The sequence below is a fragment of the Oncorhynchus nerka genome, linkage group LG7 (assembly GCF_034236695.1).
Source record: "Oncorhynchus nerka isolate Pitt River linkage group LG7, Oner_Uvic_2.0, whole genome shotgun sequence".
NCBI classification, from domain to species: Eukaryota; Metazoa; Chordata; class Actinopteri; order Salmoniformes; family Salmonidae; genus Oncorhynchus; species Oncorhynchus nerka.
The window spans coordinates 94,682,420-94,703,991 of NC_088402.1; the positions used below are offsets into that span (position 1 = coordinate 94,682,420).

Here is a 21,572-nt window from a genome sequence, read left to right on the forward strand (position 1 = left end):
CACTGGGATTAACAACAAGTTGCTGTTTGAATTTAGCGCCCTGCACTTTCACTGGCTGTTGTCAAGTCGATCCCGTTAACAGGATCTCAGCCGATCTCAGCCGTAAGAAATTAACACAAACCAAATGTGGAATAAATCTAGGAATATGAATACTGTCTGAAGGTACTGTACCTGTCTCTTTCATTTACCTTCTCTCCCCCCTCGCTCTCAACCAATCAACCAATCTCTCCAGCTCTGATCCCAAGGAACCTGGGTCCCCATACTTCTCCAGACTCCGTCCTGTTTCCTTGCTCTGTCTCCTAATGTTCTCTCTACCTCCCTCCCTCCCCCCATCCCACCCTTCATCTCTCCTCTCTCCAGCTCTGATCCTGAGGAACCTGGGTCCCCATACCTCCCTGGAGTCCATCCTGTCCACTCTGTCTCCTTCTAATGTTCTCTCTCTTCTCTCCAGCTCTGATCCTGAGGAACCTGGGTCCCCATACCTCCCTGGAGTCCATCCTGTCCACTCTGTCTCCCTTCGCTACTCTGTCTCCTTCTAATGTTCTCTCTCTTCTCTCCAGCTCTGATCCTGAGGAACCTGGGTCCCCATACCTCCCTGGAGTCCATCCTGTCCACTCTGGCTCCCTTCGCTACTCTGTCTCCTTCTAATGTTCTCTCTCTTCTCTCCAGCTCTGATCCTGAGGAACCTGGGTCCCCATACCTCCCTGGAGTCCATCCTGTCCACTCTGTCTCCCTTCGCTACTCTGTCTCCTTCTAATGTTCTCTCTCTTCTCTCCAGCTCTGATCCTGAGGAACCTGGGTCCCCATACCTCCCTGGAGTCCATCCTGTCCACTCTGGCTCCCTTCGCTACTCTGTCTCCTTCTAATGTTCTCTCTCTTCTCTCCAGCTCTGATCCTGAGGAACCTGGGTCCCCATACCTCCCTGGAGTCCATCCTGTCCACTCTGGCTCCCCATTCCTGGAGTCCATCCTGTCCACTCTGTCTCCTTCTAATGTTCTCTCTCTTCTCTCCAGCTCTGATCCTGAGGAACCTGGGTCCCCATACCTCCCTGGAGTCCATCCTGTCCACTCTGGCTCCCTTCGCTACTCTGTCTCCTTCTAATGTTCTCTCTCTTCTCTCCAGCTCTGATCCTGAGGAACCTGGGTCCCCATACCTCCCTGGAGTCCATCCTGTCCACTCTGGCTCCCTTCGCTACTCTGTCTCCTTCTAATGTTCTCTCTCTCTTCTCTCCAGCTCTGATCCTGAAAGATAAACAGACACAACTCAACCATCTTCCACTCTGGCTCCTTCAGCTGTCTACTATAGTGGTGAGGAGATACTCTACAACCCTACTATAGTGGTGAGGAGATACCTACAGCTGTCTACTATAGTGGTGAGGAGATACCTCCAGCTACAACCCTACTATAGTGGTGAGGAGATACCTCTAACCCTACTATAGTGGTGAGGAGATACTCTGAGTCCTGAGGAACCTACCCCAGCCTCTAGTCCATCCTGTCCACTCTGAGATACCTTCAACCCTACTATAGTGGTGAGGAGAATGTTCCTACAGCTGTAGCTGGATGAGGAGATACCTACAACCCTACTCCATAGTGGTGACTCTGGAGATACCTTCAACCTGTCTACTATAGTGTTCTCTCTCTACCTCCAGCTCTGATCCTGGTGAACCTGGAGATACCCAACCCTACTATCCTGTCCAGTGGTGAGGAGATACCTACAACCCTACTATAGTGGTGAGGAGATACCTACAACCCTACTATAGTGGTGAGGAGATACCTACAACCCTACTATAGTGGTGAGGAGATACCTACAGCTGTCTACTATAGTGGTGAGGAGATACCTCAACCCTACTATAGTGGTGAGGAGATACCCAACCCTACTATAGTGGTGGCTCCCTTCGGTCTCCTTCTACCTACAGCTGATAGTGGTGGGGAGATACCTACAGCTGTCTACTATAGTGGTGACAACCCTACTATAGTGGTGAGGAGATACCTACAGCTGTAGTGGTGGGGAGATACCTACAGCTGTCTACTATAGTGATGAGGAGATACCTACAGCTGTCTACTGTAGTGATGAGGAGATACCTACAGCTGTCTACTATAGTGATGAGGAGATACCTACAGCTGTAGTGATGAGGAGATACCTACAGCTGTCTACTATAGTGGTGAGGAGATACCAACAACCCTACTATAGTGGTGAGGAGATACCTACAGCTGTAGTGGTGAGGAGATACCTACAGCTGTCTACTATAGTGGTGAGGAGATACCTACAACCCTACTATAGTGGTGAGGAGATACCTACAACCCTACTATAGTGGTGAGGAGATACCTACAGCTGTCTACTATAGTGGTGAGGAGATACCAACAACCCTACTATAGTGGTGAGGAGATACCTACAACCCTACTATAGTGGTGAGGAGATACCTACAACCCTACTATAGTGGTGAGGAGATACCTACAACCCTACTATAGTGGTGAGGAGATACCTACAGCTGTCTACTATAGTGGTGAGGAGATACCTACAACCCTACTATAGTGGTGAGGAGATACCTACAACCCTACTATAGTGGTGAGGAGATACCTACAGCTGTAGTGGTGGGGAGATACCTACAGCTGTCTACTATAGTGGTGAGGAGATACCAGCAACCCTACTATAGTGGTGAGGAGATACCTACAGCTGTAGTGGTGGGGAGATACCTACAGCTGTCTACTATAGTGATGAGGAGATACCTACAGCTGTCTACTGTAGTGATGAGGAGATACCTACAGCTGTCTACTATAGTGATGAGGAGATACCTACAGCTGTCTACTGTAGTGATGAGGAGATACCTACAGCTTTCTACTATAGTGGTGAGGAGATACCAACAACCCTACTATAGTGGTGAGGAGATACCTACAGCTGTAGTGGTGGGGAGATACCTACAGCTGTAGTGGTGAGGAGATACCTACAGCTGTCTACTATAGTGGTGAGGAGATACCTACAGCTGTCTACTATAGTGGTGAGGAGATACCAACAACCCTACTATAGTGGTGAGGAGATACCTACAGCTGTAGTGGTGAGGAGATACCTACAGCTGTCTACTATAGTGGTGAGGAGATACCTACAGCTGTCTACTATAGTGGTGAGGAGATACCTACAGCTGTCTACTATAGTGGTGAGGAGATACCTACAACCCTACTATAGTGGTGAGGAGATACCTACAACCCTACTATAGTGGTGAGGAGATACCTACAGCTGTAGTGTGGGAGATACCAACAACCCTACTATAGTGGTGAGGAGATACCAACAACCCTACTATAGTGGTGAGGAGATACCTACAGCTGTCTACTATAGTGGTGAGGAGATACCAACAACCCTACTATAGTGGTGAGGAGATACCTACAGCTGTCTACTATAGTGGTGAGGAGATACCTACAGCTGTCTACTATAGTGGTGAGGAGATACCTACAGCTGTCTACTATAGTGGTGAGGAGATACCTACAGCTGTAGTGGTGAGGAGATACCTACAGCTGTAGTGGTGAGGAGATACCTACAGCTGTAGTGATGAGGAGATACCTACAGCTGTAGTGGTGAGGAGATACCTACAGCTGTCTACTATAGTGGTGAGGAGATACCTACAGCTGTAGTGATGAGGAGATACTACTAGTAGTGGTGAGGAGATACCTACAGCTGTCTACTATAGTGGTGAGGAGATACCTACAGCTGTAGTGATGAGGAGATACCTACAGCTGTAGTGGTGAGGAGATACCTACAGCTGTCTACTATAGTGGTGAGGAGATACCTACAGCTGTCTACTATAGTGGTGAGGAGATACCTACAGCTGTCTACTATAGTGGTGAGGAGATACCTACAGCTGTCTACTATAGTGGTGAGGAGATACCTACAACCCTACTATAGTGGTGAGGAGATACCTACAACCCTACTATAGTGGTGAGGAGATACCTACAGCTGTCTACTATAGTGGTGAGGAGATACCAACAACCCTACTATAGTGGTGAGGAGATACCTACAACCCTACTATAGTGGTGAGGAGATACCAACAACCCTACTATAGTGGTGAGGAGATACCAACAACCCTACTATAGTGGTGAGGAGATACCTACAACCCTGTCTACTATAGTGGTGAGGAGATACCTACAGCTGTCTACTATAGTGGTGAGGAGATACCTACAGATGTCTACTATAGTGGTGAGGAGATACCTACAACCCTACTATAGTGGTGAGGAGATACCTACAGCTGTAGTGGTGAGGAGATACCTACAGCTGTCTACTATAGTGGTGAGGAGATACCAACAACCCTACTATAGTGGTGAGGAGATACCTACAGCTGTAGTGGTGAGGAGATACCTACAGCTGTCTACTATAGTGGTGAGGAGATACCTACAGCTGTCTACTGTAGTGGTGAGGAGATACCTACAGCTGTCTACTATAGTGGTGAGGAGATACCAACAACCCTACTATAGTGGTGAGGAGATACCTACAGCTGTAGTGGTGGGGAGATACCTACAGCTGTAGTGGTGAGGAGATACCTACAGCTGTAGTGGTGAGGAGATACCTACAGCTGTCTACTATAGTGGTGAGGAGATACCTACAGCTGTCTACTATAGTGGCGAGGAGATACCAACAACCCTACTATAGTGGTGAGGAGATACCTACAGCTGTAGTGTGGTGAGGAGATACCAACAACCCTACTATAGTGGTGAGGAGATACCTACAACTGTAGTGTGGTGAGGAGATACCTACAACTGTACTATAGTGGTGAGGAGATACCTACAACCCTACTATAGTGGTGAGGAGATACCTACAGCTGTCTACTGTAGTGATGAGGAGATACCTACAACTACTAGTGGTGAGGAGATACCTACTATAGTGGTGTCTACAGCTAGTGGTGAGGAGATACCTACAACTGTAGTGGTGAGGAGATACCTACAGCTGTCTACTATAGTGGTGAGGAGATACCTACAGCTGTCTACTATAGTGGTGAGGAGATACCTACAGCTGTCTACTATAGTGGTGAGGAGATACCAACAACCCTACTATAGTGGTGAGGAGATACCTACAGCTGTCTACTGTAGTGATGAGGAGATACCTACAGCTGTCTACTATAGTGGTGAGGAGATACCTACAGCTGTCTACTATAGTGGTGAGGAGATACCAACAACCCTATTATAGTGGTGAGGAGATACCTACAGCTGTCTACTATAGTGGTGAGGAGATACCTACAGCTGTCTACTATAGTGGCGAGGAGATACCAACAACCCTACTATAGTGGTGAGGAGATACCAACAGCTGTCTACTATAGTGGTGAGGAGATACCAACAGCTGTCTACTATAGTGGTGAGGAGATACCTACAAATGTCTACTATAGTGGTGAGGAGATACCTACAGCTGTAGTGGTGAGGAGATACATACAGCTGTCTACTATAGTGGTGAGGAGATACCTACAGCTGTCTACTGTAGTGATGAGGAGATACCTACAGCTGTAGTGGTGAGGAGATACCTACAGCTGTAGTGGTGAGGAGATACCTACAGCTGTCTACTATAGTGGTGAGGAGATACCTACAGATGTCTACTATAGTGGTGAGGAGATACCAACAACTCTACTATAGTGGTGAGGAGATACCTACAGATGTCTACTATAGTGGTGAGGAGATACCTACAGCTATAGTGGTGAGGAGATACCTACAGCTGTAGTGGTGAGGAGATACCTACAACTGTCTACTATAGTGGTGAGGAGATACCTACAGCTGTAGTGGTGAGGAGATACCTACAACTGTCTACTCAGAGCTGTGTGTTTTGCAGGAAGCATCTCAGCTTCTCCAGATCCTCCAGGCCTTACAGCCAGCTCTCTCTATAGATGGGAAGGCCATCGCCGTGGAGTTCGCCAAAGGATCCAAACGGTAAACACACACGTCATGTTTTTCTTCCTCGTGACGGACCTAAAAATTAATTTCCGTTCAACATTCTATTTCCTGTAACCCTAAGCTTAAAATAGCCTTTGTCCTCATTGTTCTCCACCTTGGAGAATTTTCCCTTGTTTTATTATCCTTGTGGGGAGATTTGGGAATTTTAGGATAGAATAACCAACAGATGCATTCAGAAAGTATTCATACACTTTGACACATCCCAGAAAGACAAGTGAAAACATGTTTTTATACATTTATTGAACATTAAATACAGAAATATCTAATTTACATACGTTTTCACACCCCTGAGTCAATACTTTTGTAGAAGCACCTTTGGCAACGATTACAGAGTCTTTCTGGTTAAGTCGTAACATGCTGACCAAACCGGCGTCCTCTTGCAGCATCGTGCGCACGTTGGTTTTTGTCTATCGCCACCAGAGATGTTCAACGAGACGCAGGTAAAAAAAAATATGTACAAAAAACAACTTTGAACCAACTATATTCATTTGGGTTTAGTGTTACATTCCTCAGTAAGAAAAGCAAAACATTTCACTCAAACAGAAGGGTGAACTAACATAGAATCACTTACCGACAACCAGAGCGAAGCAGGTTTTAGGAGCGGTTCTGAAAGACGCTCATGGAAGTGTCCACTGAAAGTTGACGAGCAACAACACCTGGGACCTAAAAGACACCCAGCATAAACGCTGAACTAAATTGGCCCAAGAAGAGACAAAATAAAAGAAGAATCCACACCAAGCATAAAGAAAGGTGGAGCAAAATGAAACCAGGGAAATCGGTTAAAAGATTGTTCGTCTAGAAGTCAAAATAGGGCGCGCCATCTGAAGGTGTTAACCCTGCACATCTATCAGCTGGAGCCCTGGGGCCAGCCACTCTTAAATAGCACCCGGGCCAGCACAGATTAACGAGGTGACACCGATCGGTGAGTCCTACGTGCTAACGAGCTATACGTGCTAAAGTCCAACCTCAAAACATAAACCGAAACCTGTATCACCTTCTGTTGGTGGTTTACTCACAGAAAACAACTCCCATTATACAACTTAATAAGCATAAATGCGTCTGTACTTAAATTCGTCGCCTTTTCCAATGGTGTTTACTGGCTGTAAAACAATTAAATATGCAGTACCATTCAAAAGTTTGGACACACCTACTCATTCAAGGGTTTTTCTTAGAGTTAATTTATAACCGATTCAGGAATCTAGGCGTATGGCGCAAGTCACGACTTCACATGAGAGCCTTTTGAACGTAAAAATTCGTTTTGCGTTTTTGGGCAGAAATACCTTCTCTAACATGTGAACTTTCATGTGCCTTAATATCAAACTTATATGTAATCTGTAAATACGAATAAAAATTGTTCAATTACGAGCCTAGTTGGTTTAGCCACAGAAAAAGGAGGAGCAACCTTCCCGCTAGCCATGATTGGCTGAGATAATGAGTGGGCTGGACATGCCGAGAGATGAGTTTGGATTGGTCTGCAGGTGTGGCATATTGTGTCTATAAAATGAGCTGCTCGTTATGCGTAGATAATCCTTTCTACTGTAGTTTTTTCTAAAGATATAACGTTAATACAACGTCAGCCATGGAGAACTGCAAATATGTTCCTTCTGCTCTCAATAACATTACTGCCCTGAATTTATCAGGCGCTATCGACAAAGGTCAGTGGGAAACAGTTGTGGTGGTGGACTACTTTGTGGACGACGATCGTGCCATACAATGCTGACTCTCTCTCTCTCTCTCACTCTGGAAAATAACACGTTTTTTAAATAAGTGGAACGCAACAGGACAAACAAACTGTGCAAACTAAACGGAAGCAACGCAGGATGTCTGATGAAAGGGGTTGCAGTCTGCCGTGAAGCGTTCATCCACGTATACAGGTAAGAGTCTAGCTACAGATTCAGATATTATGTTGTCAGAAAGTTGTTTTCGTTGCAAGTTAAAACTAGCTGTTAGCTAGCCAGCTGGGGAGTTCGATGGCTGGCTTTCTCACTAACATTGAACCTAACGTTTTTTTTAGTTCGCTATGACAATCGGTTTGCATTGCTAGTAACGTTACTCTATGGATTGGGGTTATAGTTCTTTTTTTTTAGCTAGCTAACGTTAACGTGACATGTCTAAACAAAAGACCCAAAGTTAAAGCTTGCTGTTAGCTAGCTGAGGTTAGGTGGCTGGCTAGCTAGCTAACATTAACGTGTGTGTGTGTGTGTGTGTAACGTTAGTGATGTTATCTCAGAATGCCATTTTCGCATTGCTAGTTATAGCTTAATGTTAGCTAGCTAACATTGAACTTATTGGTTAACTTTAGCTAGCAGTGACAATCGGTTTGTATTGCTAGTTAAAGCTTGCTGTTAGCTAGCCAGCTGACGTTAGATGGCTGGCTAGCTACAGTAGCTAACATTACCTGTATGAACTGTGTGTAGTGACGATATCTGAGAATACCATTTCACATCTATTGTATAATAATGTTCCAATATTTGTATCTGGAATGTGTCTTTCAGCATCAATCAGCAGAACACTCCTGACTCTAATCCACCATTCATATAGTCATCAAAAAGAGAGCGGGCCCAAGCAAGCTAGCAGGTAGCAGCGCAGTCATCAACGTGCACCATTTCTTCACCAACTACAGAGTTGGGGAAAACACGTGTGGACCTGAATTGTGATAGCGGCCAAAACAAGAACAAGTTTGTGGTCTGGTATTATGCCAGGCGGACCATGCACAAGCTCCACCAGTCTGGACCTTCACTTCCTGATCACAGGCCACAACAAGTTTGCCCCTGACTGGTGCTTCGGCCTCAACGAGCAGCACTTCAGAAAGACCAGAGTGAACACTTTGTCTGAGATTGCTGGTGTTGTGAAGGACAGCACTGTGACAGGGTTCAACATCCCACAGCTGGTTGGACTGGAGGATGGTATGGTGGAAAGCTATGGGAGGCAACAACACCTGACTCCGTACTTCAGGCCGCTGCCACAGATCAAGCAGTACCAGTACTTCAGGTAAAAAATCATTTTAATTGTAATGAGGTTACTCATTATGTAATGTTGTGGAAGGTTGTAGTGTCTTCTGATTCAGATATAAACCTGGGAGGTGAATTGATGTTGTGGAAGGTTGTAGTGTCTTCTGATTCAGATATAAACCTGGGAGGTGAATTGATGTTGTGGAAGGTTGTAGTGTCTTCTGATTCAGATGTTAACCTGGGAGGTGAATTGATGTTGTGGAAGGTTGTAGTGTCTTCTGATTCAGATATAAACCTGGGAGGTGAATTGATGTTGTGGAAGGTTGTAGTGTCTTCTGATTCAGATATAAACCTGGGAGGTGAATTGATGTTGTGGAAGGTTCTGATTTGTTGTTGTTCCCTGTTTTACAGCTCCGATGCTCTGGAGCCTGATGTTGTCGCTAAGGAGCCTGATGTTGTCGTTAGGAGCCTGATGTTGTCGCTAAGGAGCCTGATGTTGTCGCTAAGGAGCCTGATGTTGTCGCTGCTAAGGAGCCTGATGTTGTCGCTAAGGAGCCTGATGTTGTCGCTAAGGAGCGTTCGGACTGTCCTTCCTCCTGGTCTGCCCCTACAAGCACCACCTGGACTGGACAAAGCGAGACAAACTATGTTTTTTGAGAAGATCAGGGATTTTGTGACATGTCATCAGCACTATCTGCGATGAACGTGGTACCTGCTCCGAAGGATGAACCAGACCTCCAATTGACTGAAAATATGTAAATTAGCCTATCAGAAGCTTCTAAAGCCATGACATCATTTTCTGGAATGTTCCAAGCTGTTTAAAGGCAGTCAACTTAGTGTATGTAAACTTCTGATCCACTGGAATTGTAATACGGTGAATTATAAGTGAAATAATGTCTGTAAATAATTGTTGGGAAAATTACTTGTGTCATGTACAAAGTAGATGTCCTAACCGGCTTGCAAAAACTATAGTTTGTTTACTAGAAATTTGTGGAGTGGTTGAAAAACGAGTTTGAATGACTCCAACCTAAGTGTATGTAAACTTCCGACTTCAACTGTCTACCCAAAACGTTTGACCCAAGTTAAACTATTTAAAGGCAATGCTACCAAATACTAATTGAGTGTATGTAAACTTCTGACCCACTGGGAATGTGGTGAAATAAATAATTGCTGAAATATCTCTACTATTATTCCGACATTTCTCATTCTTAAAATAAACTGACCCAAGACAGGGAATTTTTACTAGGATTAAATGTCAGGAATTGTGAAAAACTGAGTTTAAATGTATTTGGCTAAGGTGTATGTAAAACTTCCGACTTCAACTGTACATTATCAAATATTTCACACATATTATCCAGATACTGACTGTTAGCAGTTGGTGGTCTATAGCAGCTTCCCTCCAGAATGGGCTTTAGGTGAGGCAGATGAACCTGTAGCCATTATTACTACAACAGTATTTAACATTATTCAGATACTGACTGTTAACACTTGGTGGTCTATAGCAGCTTCCCTCCAGAATGGGCTTTAGGTGAGGCAGATGAACCTGTAGCCATATTACTACAACAGTATTTAACATTATCCAGATACTGACTGGTCTATAGCAGCTTCCCACCAGAATGGGCTTTAGGTGAGGCAGATGAACCTGTAGCCATATTACTTCAACAGTATTTAACATTATCCAGATACTGACTGGTCTATAGCAGCTTCCCTCCAGAATGGGCTTTAGGTGAGGCAGATGAACCTGTAGCCATATTACTTCAACAGTATTTAACATTATCCAGATACTGACTGGTCTATAGCAGCTTCCCACCAGAATGGGCTTTAGGTGAGGCAGATGAACCTGTAGCCATATTACTACAACAGTATTTAACATTATTCAGATACTGACTGTCTATAGCAGCTTCCCACCAGAATGGGGCTTTAGGTGAGGCAGATGAACCTGTAGCCATATTACTACAACAGTATTTAACATTATCCAGATACTGACTGTTAACACTTGGTGGTCTATAGCAGCTTCCCTCCAGAATGGGCTTTAGGTGAGGCAGATGAACCTGTAGCCTTATTACTACAACAGTATTTAACATTATCCAGATACTGACTGTTAACACTTGGTGGTCTATAGCAGCTTCCCTCCAGAATGGGCTTTAGGTGAGGCAGATGAACCTGTAGCCATATTACTTCACCAGTATTTAACATTATCCAGATACTGACTGTTAACACTTGGTGGTCTATAGCAGCTTCCCTCCAGAATGGGCTTTAGGTGAGGCAGATGAACCTGTAGCCATATTACTTCACCAGTATTTAACATTATCCAGATACTGACTGGTCTATAGCAGCTTCCCACCAGAATGGGCTTTAGGTGAGACAGATGAACCTGTAGCCATATTACCTCAACAGTATTTAACATTATCCAGATACTGACTGTCTATAGCAGCTTCCCTCCAGAATGGGCTTTAGGGGAGGCAGATGAACCTGTAGCCATATTACTACAACAGTATGTAACATTATCCAGATACTGACTGGTCTATAGCAGCTTCCCTCCAGAATGGGCTTTAGGGGAGGCAGATGAACCATATTACTACAACAGTATTTAACATGAGATCCTCTCTAATCTTTACAGTAATGTGGTTCTGAATATAAACAGCAGCACCTCCACCTTTGGCATTTCTGTCTTTTCTGTAGATGTTATAACCATGTATTGCTGCCACTGTATAATCAAAGGTAATGTTAATGTGGGCAAATTTTTTTTTTTTTTTTTTTTTTTACACTTTTCTGGGATGCTTGATAGTTTTTATTGCTTTACTGGGAAGGTTAGCAGAAGTAGACATGCTCAGGTTATTTATGTTTGAGTTGATGAGCTGCACACAGTGAACTTCTGACTTGGGCACACCGCCTCAGTGTTAACAGTATAACTCTGGTTCATAGGCACATGATTACTGCAGCCAGAAGCTGTAGGGTCAACAGAGGCATTCAAGGCAGTTAGAGGGACATACATTTAGTTGCTTATATTGTGTCTGTCAACGCCACTGGGATAATGTAGAATGTGCTGAAGCATTATGACAACTCAGTGGCACAATGGTAGTGATTAACTGAGCTGGGCTTAGGTCATTGATAAGTCATTGTCTCAACGCAGCCTTGAAATGTGTGGACAGAGTCAAGATGATTCGGATGGACTCCATCATTCCTGTTTCCAGGTGTCAAAGTTATCTATAAAAGTGATTCCAACAAAGCTACAGTAATCTTTTAGCCAGGTGTGTAATGTCAGTAGCCTACTGAATCTTTCACACCCTAGCTAGCCCTCCTAATATGGTTTGACCCCACATGGACTACGACAGCGTCAGCTCCCGGCAGCTGTCGTAGAACGGTCGGAAGCAGCCTTGTAATGTCCTGTACTCGTTGCTCCAGGATAGCGCAGAGTTTTGTTCCACGGGAACCATGATGTTTCATACCATAGAACTTCCGATGACAACAGCTGGTGCAATGAGGAGGTCCGGATGTTCTTTCACCTCGAGTGGTTTCGCAAACCCCTCGAGGACCAATGGGTGGTGGGGCCCATTGGACCCGAGCCAGCTGTAGTATGGCGAATCGCATCTCTGCATGTCTGGCAGACATATCAGTATGGATGACGGATCACCACCTCAAGCTGAACCTCGGCAAGACGGAGCTGCTCTTCCTCCCGGGGAAGGACTGCCCGTTCCATGATCTCGCCATCACGGTTGACAACTCCATTGTGTCCTCCCAGAGCGCTAAGAACCTTGGCGTGATCCTGGACAACACCCTGTCGTTCTCAACTAACATCAAGGCGGTGGCCCGTTCCTGTAGGTTCATGCTCTACAACATCCGCAGAGTACGACCCTGCCTCACACAGGAAGCGGCGCAGGTCCTAATCCAGGCACTTGTCATCTCCCGTCTGGATTACTGCAACTCGCTGTTGGCTGGGCTCCCTGCCTGTGCCATTAAACCCCTACAACTCATCCAGAACGCCGCAGCCCGTCTGGTGTTCAACCTTCCCAAGTTCTCTCACGTCACCCCGCTCCTCCGCTCTCTCCACTGGCTTCCAGTTGAAGCTCGCATCCGCTACAAGACCATGGTGCTTGCCTACGGAGCTGTGAGGGGAACGGCACCTCAGTACCTCCAGGCTCTGATCAGGCCCTACACCCAAACAAGGGCACTGCGTTCATCCACCTCTGGCCTGCTCGCCTCCCTACCACTGAGGAAGTACAGTTCCCGCTCAGCCCAGTCAAAACTGTTCGCTGCTCTGGCCCCCCAATGGTGGAACAAACTCCCTCACGACGCCAGGACAGCGGAGTCAATCACCACCTTCCGGAGACACCTGAAACCCCACCTCTTTAAGGAATACCTAGGATAGGATAAAGTAATCCCTCTCACCCCCCCTTAAAAGATTTAGATGCACTACTGTTCCACTGGATGTCATAAGGTGAATGCACCAATTTGTAAGTCGCTCTGGATAAGAGCGTCTGCTAAATGACTTAAATGTAAATGTAAATGTACTCATTGTGGATGATGAATGGGCCAGGGTCTTAGACAACCTCACGGTCTGACGTGGGGGAAGATCTGAACCCGAGGTAGAAGCCACCGAGAGGGAAACAGAACAGAGGACGAAGGCACATGCATCTCCGGAACTGATCTGTTTCTAGTCTGTGTCCCCCCCCCCCCCCTCCTCCGTTGCCAGAAAATATTTGTCAAAGTAACCCACACTAACTTCATCAAAGTCTTCCTCTGGACATTTCTTAGCACAAAAAAAGGGGAGAGGGAAACATATTTACTCTGTTCCACAACCAGCTGCTTCCTAGGTATCGGAGTGTCAACTGTAGGAACCCTCTCTTCCTTCAGCGGTCCTACAAACTAACTCGCCTTTGGGGTTTTCTATGGAGAGGTCAACTCACCATTGAAGGAGGGTTAGCGAAATCAGAATCACCCATAAATGTCTCGAAAAGATCGACTATGTTGGGATCGCTGACATCCTCCTCAACACTAGACTTGTTCCCGGCAACTTTCTTAGACATAGCACATGTAACGGCACGCGCCGGGAACACTCTTGGGTACTTTGCTGATAACCCATCAGGTTCCTCTACTCTAGGTTCCTTACAAACGACAGGATTTGGCACGACCTTCCCTCCAGCCAAATCACCTCACTCCAATGACGACGGAATCAGAAATAAAATTAGACAAAATAAGCTTTCATACAAACCATTTGTACTAAAACACTGTAACCAGTTCCTTAAGTGTCAGACAAAAGGCAAAACGCCCTCCAGAATGAAGGACTGGCCTGCCCCAGTGTCTCACAGTATCTTCACCGGCTGCTTAACAGCATCTCCACTCTGCAGAGACACGAACCCGTCTGAAACAAAAGGGTTCATACACGTCTGATCCTAAATCCTGTTTAGGAGATACACCAGTCCAAACCAGAGACTTAATGGGCTGTAGTGCTCCCAACCAGAGACTTAATGGGCTGTAGTGCTCCCAACCAGAGACTTAATTGGCTGTAGTGCTCCCAACCAGAGACTTAATGGGCTGTAGTGTTCCCAGTCCCAACCAGAGACTTAATGGGCTGTAGTGCTCCCAACCAGAGACATAATGGGCTGTAGTGCTCCCAACCAGAGACTTAATGGGCTGTAGTGCTCCCAACCAGAGACTTAATGGGCTGTAGTGCTCCCAACCAGAGACTTAATGGGCTGTAGTGCTCCCAACCAGAGACTTAATGGGCTGTAGTGCTCCCAACCAGAGACTTAATAGGCTGGAGTGTTCCCAGTCCCAACCAGAGACTTAATGGGCTGTAGTGCTCCCAACCAGAGACTTGATGGGCTGGAGTGTTCCCAGTCCCAACCAGAGACTTAATGGGCTGTAGTGCTCCCAAGCAGAGACATAATGGGCTGTAGTGCTCCCAACCAGAGACATGATGGACTGGAGTGCTCCCAACCAGCGACATAATGGGCTGTAGTGCTCCCAGTCCCAACCAGAGACTTAATGGACTGTAGTGTTCCCAGTCCCAACCAGAGACATAATGGACTGGAGTGTTCCCAGTCCCAACCAGAGACATAATGGACTGGAGTGTTCCCAGTCCCAACCAGAGACATAATGGACTGGAGTGCTCCTAACCAGAGACTTAATGGACTGTAGTGCTCCCAACCAGAGACTTAATGGGCTGTAGTGCTCCCAACCAGAGACATAATGGGCTGTAGTGCTCCCAACCAGAGACTTAATGGGCTGTAGTGTTCCCAACCAGAGACTTAATGGGCTGTAGTGCTCCCAACCAGAGACTTAATGGGCTGTAGTGCTCCCAACCAGAGACTTAATGGACTGTAGTGCTCCCAACCAGAGACCTAATGGGCTGTAGTGCTCCCAACCAGAGACTTAATGGGCTGTAGTGCTCCCAACCAGAGACTTAATGGGCTGTAGTGCTCCCAACCAGAGACATAATGGGCTGTAGTGCTCCCAACCAGAGACTTAATGGGCTGTAGTGCTCCCAACCAGAGACTTAATGGGCTGTAGTGCTCCCAACCAGAGACTTAATGGGCTGTAGTGCTCCCAACCAGAGACATAATGGGCTGTAGTGCTCCCAACCAGAGACTTAATGGGCTGTAGTGCTCCCAACCAGAGACTTGATGGGCTGAAGTGTTCCCTACCAGAGCCTTAATGGACTGGAGTGTTCCCAGTCCCAACCAGAGACTTAATGGACTGAAGTGTTCCCTACCAGAGCCTTAATGGACTGGAGTGTTCCCAGTCCCAACCAGAGACTTAATGGACTGGAGTGTTCCCAGTCCCAACCAGAGACTTAATGGACTGAAGTGTTCCCTACCAGAGCCTTAATGGACTGGAGTGTTCCCAGTCCCAACCAGAGACTTAATGGACTGGAGTGTTCCCAACCAGAGACTTAATGGACTGGAGTGCTCCCAACCAGAGACTTAATGGGCTGTAGTGCTCCCAACCAGAGACTTAATGGACTGGAGTGTTCCCTACCAGAGACTTAATGGACTGGAGTGTTCCCAGTCCCAACCAGAGACTTAATGGAATGGAGTGTTCCCAGTCCCAACCAGAGACTTAATGGACTGGAGTGTTCCCAACCAGAGACTTAATGGACTGGAGTGTTCCCAACCAGAGACTTAATGGACTGGAGTGTTCCCTACCAGAGACTTAATGGACTGGAGTGTTCCCAGTCCCAACCAGAGACTTAATGGACTGGAGTGCTCCCTACCAGAGACTTAATGGACTGGAGTGCTCCCTACCAGAGACTTAATGGACTGGAGTGCTCCCTACCAGAGCCTTGATAAGTTTGGCTTGCCAAGGTTTTTTTCCTGGTCAAAGGAAGCTGTTGTTTTGTGTCCACAAGGGAAGGGAAAGATGAGCGGAAGAGAGAGTGTAGATGCGAGAAGGAATTATATATACAACGAGCAACGTGACCATGCTGTTTGTTTGTGGCTGTTCGTTCTGTGTTTGCGTGTAATCAGGGGTGTATTCATTGCGCCGATTCTGTTGAAGAACACATTTTAAACGGAAGCAAACGGAACGAAACGGAGATAAACATACCTGAATTAGTCCAATAAAAACTCTCGTTTGCAACTGTTGGACTAATGGTTACACCCAACTGTTGGACTAATGATTACACCCAACCGTTGGACTAATGATGACACCCAACTGTTGGACTAATGGTTACACCCAACTGTTGGACTAATGATTCCACCCAACTGTTGGACTAATGATTACACCCAACCGTTGGACTAATGATTACACCCAACTGTTGGACTAATGATTACACCCAACTGTTGGACTAATGATTACACCCAACTGTTGGACTAATGGTTACACCCAACTGTTGGACTAATGATTACACCCAACTGTTGGACTAATGATTACACCCAACTGTTGGACTAATGATTCAATGTTACATTGAACTGGGTGAATATGAAGGACAGTAACCTAAACCTATTGATGTTACAATGAACTGGGTGAATATGAAGGACAGTAACCTAAACCTATTGATGTTACAATGAGCTGGGTGAATGGAATATGAAGGACAGTCATTCAATATGTTGTAATAGAAATCAGGACATGCTAATTTAAATATGTACCATCCTCCCTCATCTAAAACAGCACCAACCGCCACTGGTGAAGTCCAGACAAATAATAATAAATGTTTAGTTCAGAAAACATCAACATGTGGACAAAGTCAAGGGGTGTGAATACTTTCTGAAGGCTCTGTATATACACACACACACACACACACACACACACACACACACACACACACACACACACACAGACAGACAGACAGACAGACATGATAATGATTTCTTTCTCTCAACCCCACCCCCTCTCCCTCCCTCTCTCCATCCCTTTCCCTCTTCTCTCTCAACCTCCCTCTCCCTCCCATCCCTCTCGCTCCTCCTCTCTCTCCACTCCCTCTCTCTCCCTCCCTCTCGCTCCCCCCCTCTCTCTCTCCCCCTCTCTCTCTCCCCCTTCCTCTTTCTCTCCCCCTCTCTCTTCCCCTTCCTCTTTCTCTCCCCCTCTCTCTCCCCCTCTCCCCCTCCTCTCTCTCCCCCTTTCTCTTCCCCTTCCTCTTTCTCTCCCCCTCTCCCCCTCTCTCTCCCCTCCCTTCCTCTCCCCTCTCTCTCCCCCTCTCTCCCCCTCTCCCTCCCCTCCCTTCCTCTCCCCCTCTCCCCCCTCTCTCTCCCCTCCCTTCCTCTCCCCTCTCCCCCTCTCTCTCCCCCCTTTCTCTTCCCCTTCCTCTTTCTCTCCCCTCTCCCCCTCTCTCCCCTCCCTTCCTCTCCCCTCTCTCCCCCTCTCTCTCCCCCTCCCTTCCTCTCCCCCTCTCCCCCCTCTCTCTCTCCCCCTCTCTCTCCCCCTCCCTCTCCCCTCCTCTCTCCATCCCCCTCTCTCTCCCCCTCCCTTCCTCTCCCCAGTGATGTGTTCCTGACAGATGGCAGTAGAGTGAGTGCTGCTACAGTCGCCAGTACAGCCATCGCTGCAGCACAGTGGGCCGTTACCCAGGTAACCAGTCTAATAACGTATAGCATCCATACTGTAACTGTGACCTCCACTCTGTGTCCTTACTGTAACTGTGACCTCCACTCTGTGTCCTTACTGTAACTGTGACCTCCACTCTGTGTCCTTACTGTAACTGTGACCTCCACTCTGTGTCCGTACTGTAACTGTGACCTCCACTCTGTATCCTTACTGTAACTGTGACCTCCACTCTGTGTCCTTACTGTAACTGTGACCTCCACTCTGTGTCCTTACTGTAACTGTGACCTCCCCTCTGTGTCCTTACTGTAACTGTGACCTCCACTCTGTGTCCGTACTGTAACTGTGACCTCCACTCTGTATCCTTACTGTAACTGTGACCTCCACTCTGTGTCCTTACTGTAACTGTGACCTCCACTCTGTGTCCTTACTGTAACTGTGACCTCCACTCTGTGTCCTTACTGTAACTGTGACCTCCACTCTGTGTCCTTACTGTAACTGTGACCTCCACTCTGTGTCCGTACTGTAACTGTGACCTCCACTCTGTATCCTTACTGTAACTGTGACCTCCACTCTGTGTCCTTACTGTAACTGTGACCTCCACTCTGTGTCCTTACTGTAACTGTGACCTCCACTCTGTGTCCGTACTGTAACTGTGACCTCCACTCTGTATCCGTACTGTAACTGTGACCTCCACTCTGTATCCTTACTGTAACTGTGACCTCCACTCTGTGTCCGTACTGTAACTGTGACCTCCACTCTGTATCCTTACTGTAACTGTGACCTCCACTCTGTATCCTTACTGTAACTGTGACCTCCACTCTGTATCCGTACTGTAACTGTGACCTCCACTCTGTGTCCTTACTGTAACTGTGACCTCCACTCTGTGTCCTTACTGTAACTGTGACCTCCACTCTGTATCCTTACTGTAACTGTGACCTCCACTCTGTATCCATACTGTAACTGTGACCTCCACTCTGTATCCATACTGTAACTGTGACCTCCACTCTGTGTCCTTACTGTAACTGTGACCTCCACTCTGTGTCCTTACTGTAACTGTGACCTCCACTCTGTGTCCTTACTGTAACTGTGACCTCCACTCTGTGTCCTTACTGTAACTGTGACCTCCACTCTGTGTCCTTACTGTAACTGTGACCTCCACTCTGTGTCCTTACTGTAACTGTGACCTCCACTCTGTGTCCGTACTGTAACTGTGACCTCCACTCTGTGTCCTTACTGTAACTGTGACCTCCACTCTGTATCCTTACTGTAACTGTGACCTCCACTCTGTGTCCTTACTGTAACTGTGACCTCCACTCTGTGTCCTTACTGTAACTGTGACCTCCACTCTGTGTCCTTACTGTAACTGTGACCTCCACTCTGTGTCCTTACTGTAACTGTGACCTCCACTCTGTGTCCTTACTGTAACTGTGACCTCCACTCTGTGTCCTTACTGTAACTGTGACCTCCACTCTGTATCCTTACTGTAACTGTGACCTCCACTCTGTGTCCTTACTGTAACTGTGACCTCCACTCTGTATCCTTACTGTAACTGTGACCTCCACTCTGTGTCCTTACTGTAACTGTGACCTCCACTCTGTGTCCTTACTGTAACTGTGACCTCCACTCTGTGTCCTTACTGTAACTGTGACCTCCACTCTGTATCCTTACTGTAACTGTGACCTCCACTCTGTATCCTTACTGTAACTGTGACCTCCACTCTGTGTCCTTACTGTAACTGTGACCTCCACTCTGTGTCCTTACTGTAACTGTGACCTCCCTCTGTGTCCTTACTGTAACTGTGACCTCCACTCTGTGTCCGTACTGTAACTGTGACCTCCACTCTGTATCCTTACTGTAACTGTGACCTCCACTCTGTGTCCTTACTGTAACTGTGACCTCCACTCTGTGTCCTTACTGTAACTGTGACCTCCACTCTGTGTCCTTACTGTAACTGTGACCTCCACTCTGTGTCCTTACTGTAACTGTGACCTCCACTCTGTGTCCGTACTGTAACTGTGACCTCCACTCTGTATCCTTACTGTAACTGTGACCTCCACTCTGTGTCCTTACTGTAACTGTGACCTCCACTCTGTGTCCTTACTGTAACTGTGACCTCCACTCTGTGTCCGTACTGTAACTGTGACCTCCACTCTGTATCCGTACTGTAACTGTGACCTCCACTCTGTATCCTTACTGTAACTGTGACCTCCACTCTGTGTCCGTACTGTAACTGTGACCTCCACTCTGTATCCTTACTGTAACTGTGACCTCCACTCTGTATCCTTACTGTAACTGTGACCTCCACTCTGTATCCGTACTGTAACTGTGACCTCCACTCTGTGTCCTTACTGTAACTGTGACCTCCACTCTGTGTCCTTACTGTAACTGTGACCTCCACTCTGTATCCTTACTGTAACTGTGACCTCCACTCTGTATCCATACTGTAACTGTGACCTCCACTCTGTATCCATACTGTAACTGTGACCTCCACTCTGTGTCCTTACTGTAACTGTGACCTCCACTCTGTGTCCTTACTGTAACTGTGACCTCCACTCTGTGTCCTTACTGTAACTGTGACCTCCACTCTGTGTCCTTACTGTAACTGTGACCTCCACTCTGTGTCCTTACTGTAACTGTGACCTCCACTCTGTGTCCTTACTGTAACTGTGACCTCCACTCTGTGTCCGTACTGTAACTGTGACCTCCACTCTGTGTCCTTACTGTAACTGTGACCTCCACTCTGTATCCTTACTGTAACTGTGACCTCCACTCTGTGTCCTTACTGTAACTGTGACCTCCACTCTGTGTCCTTACTGTAACTGTGACCTCCACTCTGTGTCCTTACTGTAACTGTGACCTCCACTCTGTGTCCTTACTGTAACTGTGACCTCCACTCTGTGTCCTTACTGTAACTGTGACCTCCACTCTGTGTCCTTACTGTAACTGTGACCTCCACTCTGTATCCTTACTGTAACTGTGACCTCCACTCTGTGTCCTTACTGTAACTGTGACCTCCACTCTGTATCCTTACTGTAACTGTGACCTCCACTCTGTGTCCTTACTGTAACTGTGACCTCCACTCTGTGTCCTTACTGTAACTGTGACCTCCACTCTGTGTCCTTACTGTAACTGTGACCTCCACTCTGTATCCTGTAACTGTGACCTCCACTCTGTATCCTTACTGTAACTGTGACCTCCACTCTGTGTCCTTACTGTAACTGTGACCTCCACTCTGTGTCCTTACTGTAACTGTGACCTCCACTCTGTGTCCTTACTGTAACTGTGACCTCCACTCTGTGTCCGACCTACTGTAACTGTGACCTCCACTCTGTGTCCGTGTCCTTACTGTAACTGTGACCTCCACTCTGTATCCGTACTGTAACTGTGACCTCCACTCTGTATCCTTACTGTAACTGTGACCTCCACTCTGTGTCCGTACTGTAACTGTGACCTCCACTCTGTGTCCTTACTGTAACTGTGACCTCCACTCTGTATCCTTACTGTAACTGTGACCTCCACTCTGTGTCCTTACTGTAACTGTGACCTCCACTCTGTATCCTTACTGTAACTGTGACCTCCACTCTGTGTCCTTACTGTAACTGTGACCTCCACTCTGTATCCTTACTGTAACTGTGACCTCCACTCTGTGTCCTTACTGTAACTGTGACCTCCACTCTGTGTCCTTACTGTAACTGTGACCTCCACTCTGTGTCCT

At 46.8% G+C, this 21,572-nt stretch overlaps 1 protein-coding gene across 1 annotated transcript in view; it reads left to right on the forward strand.

Moving 5' to 3' along the window:
* The window catches only part of LOC115125693 (RNA-binding protein 10-like), a 120,513-nt gene that overhangs the window by 68,367 nt on the left and 30,574 nt on the right, over positions 1-21,572 (forward strand). The window contains 3 exon segments of the mRNA XM_065021006.1: positions 1,123-1,307; positions 5,800-5,897; positions 17,794-17,881. Coding sequence (XP_064877078.1) covers positions 1,123-1,307; positions 5,800-5,897; positions 17,794-17,881 — 371 coding nt within the window.